The sequence below is a fragment of the Beta vulgaris genome, chromosome 4 (assembly GCF_026745355.1).
Source record: "Beta vulgaris subsp. vulgaris cultivar EL10 chromosome 4, EL10.2, whole genome shotgun sequence".
NCBI classification, from domain to species: Eukaryota; Viridiplantae; Streptophyta; class Magnoliopsida; order Caryophyllales; family Amaranthaceae; genus Beta; species Beta vulgaris.
In genome coordinates, this window is record NC_079205.1 from 56,649,550 (window position 1) to 56,661,452 (window position 11,903).

The 11,903-nt window shown below is 33.1% G+C and overlaps 1 protein-coding gene across 1 annotated transcript; it reads right to left on the minus strand.

Moving 5' to 3' along the window:
- Positions 1 to 277: 277 nt before the first annotated feature.
- Positions 278 to 7,836, minus strand: LOC104890590 (probable LRR receptor-like serine/threonine-protein kinase At5g63710). Its single transcript, XM_010676133.4, has 11 exons — positions 6,933 to 7,836; positions 6,365 to 6,493; positions 5,189 to 5,321; positions 4,874 to 4,945; positions 3,275 to 3,418; positions 3,080 to 3,145; positions 2,646 to 2,716; positions 2,410 to 2,553; positions 1,800 to 2,141; positions 1,305 to 1,699; positions 278 to 850 (listed from the first exon to the last, which is right to left on the minus strand). The coding sequence occupies exons 1-11, from the start codon at positions 6,943 to 6,945 to the stop codon at positions 533 to 535; spliced, it is 1,827 nt and encodes a 608-aa protein (XP_010674435.1). The 5' UTR covers positions 6,946 to 7,836; the 3' UTR covers positions 278 to 532.
- Positions 7,837 to 11,903: the final 4,067 nt, after the last annotated feature.

Here is an 11,903-nt window from a genome sequence, read left to right on the forward strand (position 1 = left end):
AATCGTATAATATAATGTTTTGAATTTTGTAGAAAATGTTATAGATGTATAATTTGATTATTATCAACTTCTTAGGTAGTTTATTGAAAGTCGAACTTCTTCTTCATATCCTAAACCTTATACTATACTTCATCTACTAGTACTAGTTCTTAATCTTTTCAGATATTCAAGTGCAACTAATAATAAAAACAAAACTGATATGGAAAAGAAATTCTGATTCTTTGCCATTATATCATTTCATTGTACAGTTGCACTATTCATTGCATTTCTATAAATCTCTATAAAATTTGATTGCATTATATTGAAGTGAATAATATGTCACCCTTGCAGAGTTGCAGTTTCTATTTCTATAATCTATATGCATTATATCATACTCTATACACATACAACTTTGCTATATGCTAGTATGTTACTACCTATATATGAAGCATATCTCACTGGTAAATATGACCAACAAAAAAACAGTTTGGATAATCAATACAGATCCTAAAAAGAGAACACACATAAACACAAGGGCTAGCTTGCCTAGCTATCATCTTGCTGATGATAATTGCACGGCTTCCTGCTCATCCATCGATTCGTCCATCCAAGCAAGCCGATGTGTCATGAGAGATATCTGCAACTCCTGATTTCTCGTTTCTTCGAGCGTCTCCCATTCAGCCCATCTGTCACTTAAGCCTACTCCTTGCAGCATCTTCACCACTTCTGCCATCCTCGGGCGATCCTCTGGTGCATTTTGGGTGCAGAGTAATGCGACTTGGACTATCACCTCAACTTCTTTGGGATCATAGGATGTCAAGTTGTTGTCCACTATGTCATGGAGCCTCTTTTCTCTTAATAACTTCTTGATCTGCAGAGCGTTGAACCAAACATATTTTGAGTGATCAATTATGAAAATAACAAGTCAATAACAAAGCATGATTACTAGATGGTGTAACCGGGTTACTGATTAGTATAAATGGGGTAACTAGCCAAGTAGCAATACATGTATGGCGTTATTAACAAGCTCAAAGAGGTTGCTGTTAAATCATTTGAGTTTGCAGCACGTTCATACGGAAGATAGGCTGTTCAGAGAAAGTTAACTCTCTTTTTGTTTGATTTTCATATAATCACCTCTAATATAATCAAATGATTTACCATTCACTATAAATTACTACTTTGAAACGATAAAAACCATCTAAAAACCATGCCTTATCCATTTAAAATACTTCATCAGACTTTCGCATTCAGCTCTGTCAAGGGTTAAAAGAAGCTCAAGATGTGCCAATAGGGACACAGGGTTAGTAATGTGAAAAGAAACTTACATGATCAACCAATAGCACATCTTCTTCTTCCTCAAGGCGGGAGAAGTCTATGGCTCGCTGGCCTGTCATGAGTTCTAAAAGGGTTATACCATAACCAAACACATCGGTCTTTTCTGAAGATTTCCCGGTGGACAGATATTCAGGAGCAATGTGACCCATAGTTCCTCGTACTTGAGTTGTAACATGGGTTAATTTTGAATCAACCAGTTTTGCGAGCCCAAAATCCCCAAGGACGGCTTCAAAATTTTCATCTAAGAGAATATTTGCAGCCTTCAGATCACGGTGTATGATCTTAGGATTGCAATGCTCATGCAGATATTCCAGGCCATGGGCTGTCCCGAAAGCTATCTTTTTTCTCTTTGGCCAGTCTAAGCCTTCCTCACCAGGCTTCAAATCTGCAGGAAAACTCTTCTCATTTGAGCATTGAAGTAAAGATGTGAAAAAGAAAACAGTAAAGAACCTAGCACTTGCAGAAATTCTACAAAAAAAAGCTACCTCTTAAGCGATAAGCAACGCTGAGATTTTTCATGTATGGGTAGACAAGGATCCTCTCAGATGAAGTTGTACAAAAGCCAATTAATCGCAAGAGATTCTTATGAACTGCAACACTTATCAACTGAACCTCCCTCAGAAAAGCAGCCTCTCCACCTGGATTATGATAGTCTGTGAGGCGTTTTACAGCCACCTTTGTGTAGTCTGTCAATTTGCCTTTGTAAACCTTCCCAAAGCCTCCTTGACCAATGATGTTACTTTCACTAAAATTGTTGGTTGCAATTTGTATCTCCCGCCACGAAAATCTCTTCACTTGGCAAAAGGAGATCTTGCATTCATCTTCACCTATAAGTTATACAGAGAGACAGAGGGAGAATCAGATCTCTAGAATTGACATTCCCACAGGATGCACATTGCCCTCATCAAAAGCCTATTCGAGGAAGGAAAGGTTAGCTGAAAATCATAGAATGGCAGATGCTAAAGTTTCTATGAAATTTTTCTAATAAAAGCCTATATATAGAATACATAATGGACAATGGAAATTCAATTATGATGACAACTAAAACAAAAATCAGAATGATGCATAACAGCTGACAGGAAAGCAGCATTATACCTGCAACATCTACAAATACTTCATTCTTGAACTTATGCAGTTGATGTCGTCGATACGTGAAGGCCGCCCCCAATAACAAAAGGAAGAATGCACCACAACTTGCAGCAATCATGACGAGTTCGACTTTTGATTTTCTGGGTGCAACTGCAGATGCATTTTAACATTTTAATACAACTATACAAGCTTATGCAAACAACTAAAATGATGGGGAAGAACGTTTTTTCATAAGAATATACCTTTTTGAGATAATGTTGAATCACAAGGTTTCTGAAATTTGGCACCACATTCAAGATTTGTTCCTGAAAAACTAATATAATAGGAAATTGATTAGTGTAAAGCCTCTATCTGTGAGACAGTAAGCAGGGAATTGCCCGAACCTACAATAAGATTTCTCATACATAACCTGAATTATATATGTAATTCATGCAATATGCATAAGAAAATAACACAATTCCTAAAGAGCAAGAGGAACTTAGAAATTAGATAATATTCCTCAATGGTGACACCGAAATTTGGTGTAAACCAGCTGCTTACAGACTTAATTTTCTCATGGAAAAAGCAACCAACAGTTAAGTATAGATTCTCTACTTTTCAAGGAAGCTAGAACATTTTATCAAGTTTGCAACATTTATAAGACAGGCAAACAAACTAAGTTCAATTAAGTAATTACTTGAATGTTCGAGCTGAAAAGAATGGCAACGGAATTTTGCCACTTAAGTCATTTTCTGAAAGATCCCTGTAAAGAGAAAGCCAACTGTGAGAAAGTTTGTTATATCATCAACTTTGCTAGTTAAAAATTTATAGGGTATCGATACGGGCTACAGGAAAAAGCAGTTATTCTAGAAAATATTGAGCTGGGGATTACAGATGCTTAAGATCGGATAGTTGGGCCCAGGTACTTGGTATAGAACCAGTGAACTTATTGTGGGAGATATCCAGAGTCTTTAAGTTCACCAAGCTGCCCAAATAATCAGGTAACTCACCTGACAGATTATTATCCTGCAACTCCCTGCACAGAGTCAAATACTATTATATGAGAAACCAACCATTGAGAGGACAGGAAGTGGAGAATGAACTAGCAAAAACATATAAAAAATTTCCCAACAACAGAAACTTGTGTACAACCTTATAGAAACTTGTGCATCAGCTAAGGGCATGATTGGATCGGGGTTAATTTATGAAGGGGGTAATGGAAATCGAATGAAGAAAATGAAGATGAATCTAAGTGGTAGTAGAAGAAATGATGTAGATGATGCAAGCTCGAGATGGAAGGGGAATTAATACGCTCAATATCGGGGTAATACTTATCCTAGGGAAGGAGGGGGGGACTGTGACACCAAAATGAGGGTAATCATTCCCCCTTTTAACAATTGATACCTCTTCTCATCTACCACAACCTCCATTTTCTTTATCTTTTCTTCTATTACCCCTTAATACATTTACTCCCAGTCAAGTTAAGCATGTGTTACAGGAGGTTTAGTTAGTTAGTTAGAAATCTGGTTTAGTTAGTTTATTAGCTCGTTTTCTACCAAAAAAAGTTAGTTAGTTAGTGAGTAAGAAATCTGTTAGAAGTGGTTAAAAACTTGTTATTACTTATTAGCATTGTATAAGTAATGAAATGAAAACCTCACTAATCTTTCTCTCTATTTCTCTGTCTAATTCTGATTTCTCTTCTCTGAAGTTTCTCTCTGTCTCTCTTCTATTCTGTTCTTCTCTCTCTTATATTCTGCCAGTTTCAGAAGGTGAGCTTCAGCTCCCTTAACAGCATGCCCTAAAACTAAACAGCTTAGGGAAACAGATATCAATCCTACAGCCAGGGCGCCGGAAGCAAGAGAAAGGTGTATTCAATACCCTCATCCCCTTCCTTTCCCTGCATGGCTGTATCATCTCGAACTAAATACATTCTTATGGAAGCTTTGATTATTAGCACCAACAAGTTAATGTGACATATGCTTGTTCAACACAAACATCTCATAGTCTAATCAAGCACAGAAGTTAACAAGAGTCGAGTACTTAGATGCAGCCACATATACTCTCGCTAAGACCCTTGACAGGGATGTAAAAGATCTATGTGTAGGATCACTGGAGATAAAATATTGGCTCATGCAGCCGACGCCATCCTATTGGGATTAAGGATGTGACTACAAATCAAATTTCATATAATTGTCCCCCACAGGACTTTGGGGATTGTAGTAGGTTCAAGATATCTTTCCAAACCGAGGATATAATTAAAGCAACCTGCCTAATTATAGGCTTCAAGTTGAGTAGCCCTGTCCCCCCCCCCCCTCCCCGAAATATTACAGCCATAATTTGTTAGGAGCCTTAACCTTATCAGAAATAATTTATGCTTGGTTTAGTTTGATTAGTGAACTACTAATGCAGCACAATTATATACTATCTTATAGACTATCGCAAGATTGACTTGAATGAAAAAAGAGTGGTAATATGAGCAAAGGTTCCTTACAAGCTATTCAAGAACTTGAGTTTACATATGGCAGGAGAGAGAGTTCCAGAAAATCCAATTGAAGCCAGGCTCCTGCATAAATAAATGTAGCACGCAATCACATAACAGAAAGCAAGTCTATCTGGATGGATATGCCTAATAAGCAGCAGTGGATAACCATGGGCTGAATTAACCAAGAAGGAAGGAGCTGGTTACTTAAAAGCTCACTTCACTCCATTGTGGAAACACTTTTTTTCTGAAGAACACATCATGATATATATCTGATCCTACAACTATATCATGTAGAATAGGATGAATAGCTTTCAGAATACTTACAAGTACGTTACATGTCCATCCAAACATGTGACATGCGACCAGCCTGAGCAAGGAGTCACATAGAAATAATTCCAGTCTTTAATCTTATGATTGGAGTCATTCAAAACCCTCAAGAGATCAATCAACGCTTCACCTAACAATTGACAATACAGGCCCTTAATATTAAGGAACTTCGAGTGATATTTAGCATCAACGCTCCATTTATACTTTGCTACATATTGCCATACACTGATAATAAACCATACTTCTAAATGTACCTTGAACTATGACAATCAGTTAATACACTTTAAGATGATTATATAAAACAATACCAGAACTCTTGTTTAATTAATGGATCAGAACTACAAATTTTAAAATAATAGCATCTTGGGGCAATCTCCTTAATGTCCCCTACCATGGTTCTTACTAGGTCTATGTGCTCATCATCATATGGACAGCTAGGTCTCTGTGTCCATCAAAATATGGACCGAAATTGGAGGTCGAAAACTCTACATCCTTCTACAGATGAAATTAGCTGTAGAATTCTAACATACATTAGTTCCAAGATTGAAGATGGATCTCAGTCTCTTTACAAACTATTTTGGCAGGAGTCCAGATCAAGTCAAGTACCAAGAAAAGCATCTATGGTACACCAATTTCATGAGAGATTCGATTGTTTTTAGGATCGCCATTGGACATGATGGAATCACAAGACAGGTTGCTTCTTAAATCTAGACCAGCAATTTTTACTTTACCAAAGTAGCTGAAACATAAAGGGTGACATGGTAGTCAAAATGGAATATCTCCATAAACATTTTTCAAAAAAAGCTTTTGTTGAAGAACATGAATGTTAGCTAATTGTCAAAATTGTTCTCCTTGCTTCTACACTTCACATAGATAAGGGGTTGCATTGAAAAGTTCAGTGACGACCTGTCATATTTTATTATCTCATCCCTGCTACCTTCTTCTACTTAAGTTACTATTTATTGAAACACTTCAATGTACACATGAGAACTAGAGACAACATAGAACGATAACTCACAGCATATAAAGCAATAAACTACTTCCTCCAGAACACCCTCTCTCTGCTTTAAAGAGGAATCCCAAAGCTTATAGTAACTGTATGTATATATAGTCATCCTTGATCCCAAAGTTCGCGCATAAAATAATTTCAAGGGAAGATTTGTTGACAGTTACCTTCAACATCTGGAGCTGAGGTCGAGGAACCGTTTCTTAGCAGGAATATAAAGAAGAACCAGTTCAGTACTATCCTTGTCAAAAAGCCCTCAGAAAAACGAAACTGGAAGCTACAACTCCCTCTTTTGTCTGTAAAACAATCAGGCAGAGTTTCTCCCTCTTCAGTACATCATTATAAGTACAAGGTAAATTTATTTAGATCACTTATACAGTTATACAGAACTTAAACAGATGTCATGCAGAATTACCATTTCAGTCTGTGATAATAATCTTACATAAGATTCTCTACTTCTAAAAATTACATTTAAGGGTTTGATTAACATGCTAACAACCAACATAGTTGGTACTTAGTACCACATATTTTTCAAAAAACACAAGCTTAGAGTTAATTGGAGTTTAATGAGGAACTAGAATATTTTAACTACTTTATTAATTGTAAACACCTCCATTAACTAACACATATATAACTCAAATCCCAAAATAACTAGATATAACAAACACAAAAATATCTCCTCAAAATTAACACAATCAGAAGAAACATTTTATGGGAGCAAGATAAGCAACTTACTTGGTTCAGCCATGATTGTTGCAACCTCTCACCAAACAACAAGCAAAGAAAACATAAGAAGAAATAAACAACCATGATCAAGAATAAGTGAATATGAGAATGATGATGATGATGAAAATGATTAATGGTATAGTGCAAGGGACCCACAGATCATACTAAAATCATATCAAGAAATAATTTTTATAAACAAAAAAGTGATAAAAAGAGATGATATTATTAGACAAGTGTTTGTGTAATGTGCCTATCTCAGGGAAAGTCATTGAAGCATATGGCAGCACTCACTATAAAACTATTTGTGTTTTTGGTGGCCAAGAATATGAAACCCACTCATAAAAAAGCTCTCTTTACTTTAAATTTTGTTTATTAGTACAGTCTTATTCTTATAGCATTTTCATTGAGCTTCCTATTTACATACACACACTCTCTCATCCCTGCCTTTAAAAAGTTTCAGCACTGATAATATTGTTGTAATAATTGAAGCATTCAAGCAGAAGAAAGCTTCTCTTAGTTGATAACTTTGAATTCTTTTTCATATTTAGTAATATATGACTAAAATAATGTCAACACTAGGTAATATGCATGCATGGAGAACACATTTCAAGGCAATTGGGCAGTGTGGGTACAAAATAAGATTTACTCTAAAACTTTGCCGGATAGAGTATAAAACTATTTCTGGGACTTCAACCATCAACTTAAATTTTTGATTGAGTTGATCCTTTGACATGATACCAGAATTATAAAGGTCAGGATTCAAATCTCATCCACCCCTCCTTTCTAAATAGAATAATTAGCACCAGGTACGAAGAGACTCGTGTTGCATCCACACTTCAAGTCTATAGAGTATAAAACTATTCTTAAAACTCCAACCATTCAATTAAGTTTTTGATTGAGTTGATTCTTTGACATTGCCTTTCTTCCCTCTCTAAGGGGGTGTTTGGTTGAGGTATTTTTAATGGAATAAAAACTAGATACGATTCCATTCTAAAAGTGAACCAAACAGCGGAAATGGATATTGAATCCATTACAGGATTGAACCAAACAGTTTAAAACTGGTATGGGATTCTGGATCCATACCACCCTGATATGGACATCCATACCATTTCATTTCAGTTCAGTGAACCAAACATGCCCTAAGCTCTGTTTAAATTGTATCGAATATATGCACTATGTAAACGTTACGGGTATTTTTTATGATTTTGAACAAACGGATTGGCGTTGCGGGTATTTCCAACAAAAGTAACGGCGTACATATATGCAAACAAGACATATATCGGATATAAATTTGTAATTTATAAGAGAATAATAAGATCGAATAGGTGGTGAGCAAATCAAACTTCTACGACTTTCCTGCAAAATTTTAAAGTAGAATCACAGGGCACACTTCAAACATCAATAAGATCAGAAAGAATAAGAAATTATATTTGATGCTAACATGGACTGCAACAATGGATTGATACTTCATTGTCACGAGCAATGAGATTATAAAATCCATAAATGAGTGTAATATAAAAGTTGACTAAAGCCTATTTTGGTTTCTAACTTTTGAGGATAACTTGCTAACTAATAGATGGTGGACTAGTCTCTACCATTAGAATGGTAAACACGGGTCAAAATGCAACCAAAAAAACATTTTGTGAAACTAATGTACATCAACTGTTCTCCAATGAACATCGATCTCGACCATTCAATTTTGTTGACTTTTATCTTTATGTTTCTTACTTTTTTATTGCAAATATTTCTTTATTCATTGTGTTTTCTTTGTCGGTTCATTAGGTTGAGTAGTTGTTCATCAAATATTTCCCCTTTATGTTCATCTTTTTTTTTCTTTTTGTTCATTGTTGATTCAGATGTTCATTGATTCTCGTGTATTGTTCTTTTGTTCTACTTTCATCTTCATGTTGCTTAGTTTGTTCATTGAGGGTGTTGTTTTGTTCATTGTATTATAATGCGAAACGTCACCGTATAGAATGGTGCGCACCATTTCGATGGTAGACTCGTGTCTACCATCAAATTTACTTCGGGTTTATGCTGTATTCTTGATTCTATTTGTTCATGAAATTATCTACTTTAGTTCTTTGAAACCAAGCTATTTGTGCTTAATTTTTTTAAAAAAATAAATAAATTATAACTTTTTTGGGCATAAACACGGGGTAAAAGTCTAAACGTTACACATTTTTTTGGCTAAATTTCATAGGTTAAGTTTCAATCACTTCACCCTTCTTTTATATACTTTTTTTACTTATTTTTTCTTTTAGTTTTTCAAATTAAACTTATTGAACGATAAAAGAATGTTAAGTGAATTTATTTAGTATTTTTTATGTTGTATTAACATAGTTTTCTGTGTTAATTAAATATTTTCACTATTGTTAATTGATTGAAATTTTCGCTTTTGATGTAATATTTTATTGTGTTTGTGAATTGATTGATAAGATATTTAATTTGATTAATAATATTCCTTTTAACTAAGGGTTTGTTCTCTTCGGCATAAAACAACTGAACTGAACTTATTGGAGCTGAACTGAACTGATTGGAGCTGAACTGAACTGAACTGAACTAAACTGAATTCAATTGAATTGAATTGAATTAAATTGAATGTAATAAATGTATAAATAATATTTAAACAATAATAATATGAATATTAAATAATAATTATAATGATAAGTAATAATAATGAATAATAATAATAGTATTTTGGATATTTTTAAATGATAGTTATACATAAATAATGTTAATCATCATAAATTAATATTAATTATAATAATAATAATAATTAATGATAATTAATAATAATTATTTTATATTATTTGTATTGATATATTAATACTTGATGATGATTATATAATAACAATAAAATCTAAGAAGTAAATTAATATTACTATTTTAATAATTAGATTTAATAATATAATAATATTTAGTAATAAAAATAATGATTGGGTTGGACCAGAGAAAATTACATCATAAACCATTTTGACGCGATTTGATTGGTTTGTGGGTTAAATAACGGAGGTTTATTTGTGCTTTGACCTAAACCATGTTCCTCCTAATAACAATAGTAATAATAATGAGTAAAGCTATAATGAACAAAATAATATATAGAAACAACAACAACAACAACAACAACAACAATAATAATAATAATAATAATAATAATAATAATATTACTTAATAGAAATGATATAAAAATAAATAATAATAATAATAATAATAAGAGTAATTAGTAAAAATAAATTATACCAACATAATAATAATATTTAACAAAATGGTTATAAAAGAATTGAGCTGAACTGAACTGAAAATAAGTTGGGGAGAACATGCCCTAAATGTACTAAATCTTATAGTCAATGTTATTGGTGGCTCAAGTATATCTTGATTGCCTTCAAAAAGTTAATTTTTTAATGTTATATTTGAGTTTAACTGTAATTTTTTTCTTCTATGGTAGTAGTTGATTGACTAACGGGTATTTAAGTAACTATAAGCTAAAACTTACATGGACCTAATCCATATTAAAATTACTATGGACCGAAAGTTCAATGCCTTTAAAAAAGGGTCACTCTATTTCAAACAAAGGTCAATAAGATAAGGAAAATTTCCTCAGGTACCTCTGCGGTTTGGCATGATTCCCAAATTATCCCACATTCGGGGAATTGCTCAAATACGAACCTAGACCTTATCCATATTAAAATTACTATGGACCAAAAGTTCAATGCATCTAAAATGACTTTATTTTGTGGAGAGTATCGATAACAAGGAATAACTATATGTTATAACTAGATGAATACTTTAATTATAAGTTAGATGTGTTTCATGTACAATTTATTGCAAGTATGATTTTTTGGTCCACAATAACAATCCAAAAAAAAAAATTACCATTTTCTTTTGAGGGATAGTAGCATTGTGTATTAGAATTTTTATGTATTTTTTCTCAACTTTGCTAATTCTTTTTCGAAAATACAAATATGTTTATGAGCTAATGAGTAAGTTGTTCAATTGTGAAACTAAGTCCTATTGTGTTCTATTTATCAAGTGATATTATATAGTAAGTCTATGATACCATAACAAGTTGAAGTTCGACACTTGATATTGTTATTGACGAGTTGGTCGTCTGTGAATTCTATCACCTTTCTATTATTATGATTAGTTGATTTTTTTTTTCTAATAGTGACGGTATTTAGGGCTGGCAAAAGCTGACACGAACACGACTGAAAAAATCAGGTTAATGTTGAGATTTTCGACACACACGAACACGACCTGAACTTAAATGGATTAGGTTAAGGTTGAATCTTTTGACACGAAACCAACCTGAATTGACCTGGAAATATAAAAGCCCAAAAATAATTCATTTAGATCGAAAAGACCAAAAATATTTTTAGGCGCAAGATACCTACCTACGAAAAGTTGAGCCCAAAACTAAAATAAACCATAACTTTACCTCATGACTATGTTCTTTCAGTCCCTACACTCTCATTTCTCACTTAAACACTCCATCTCTCTCCTTTCTTCTCTCAATTTCAAAAAAAAAAATACAAAAACAATAAAAGAAATCAGAATAAAATTAAGAGAAGGTTGTAAACAATCCGGACAAACATTCAGATAATTTTTTCGTTCAGGGTTGATTTCATTTGAGTAATTGCATGTTTATATTTGAAGTAATTACATGTTTATATTTGAATTAATTACATGTTGATTGTCGACTTATTATATGACTAATTTTAGAGTAATTATATGACTAATTTTCGACTAATTATATAGATAATTTTTGAGTTATTGTATGAGTAGTTATATGACTAATTTTCGAGTAAATATATGGCAAATTTTCAAGTTCTTTATAAGTAATTACTAATTATCGACCTAATATATTTTTAATTTTGAACTTTTGTATTGTTTTAGTTTTTTTGTTTTTGGTATGATTATTTTGGCATTTTGGAAGTTGCAGTGAATGTATTTGTTTTTGTTCTCATTTTTTTGTCATTT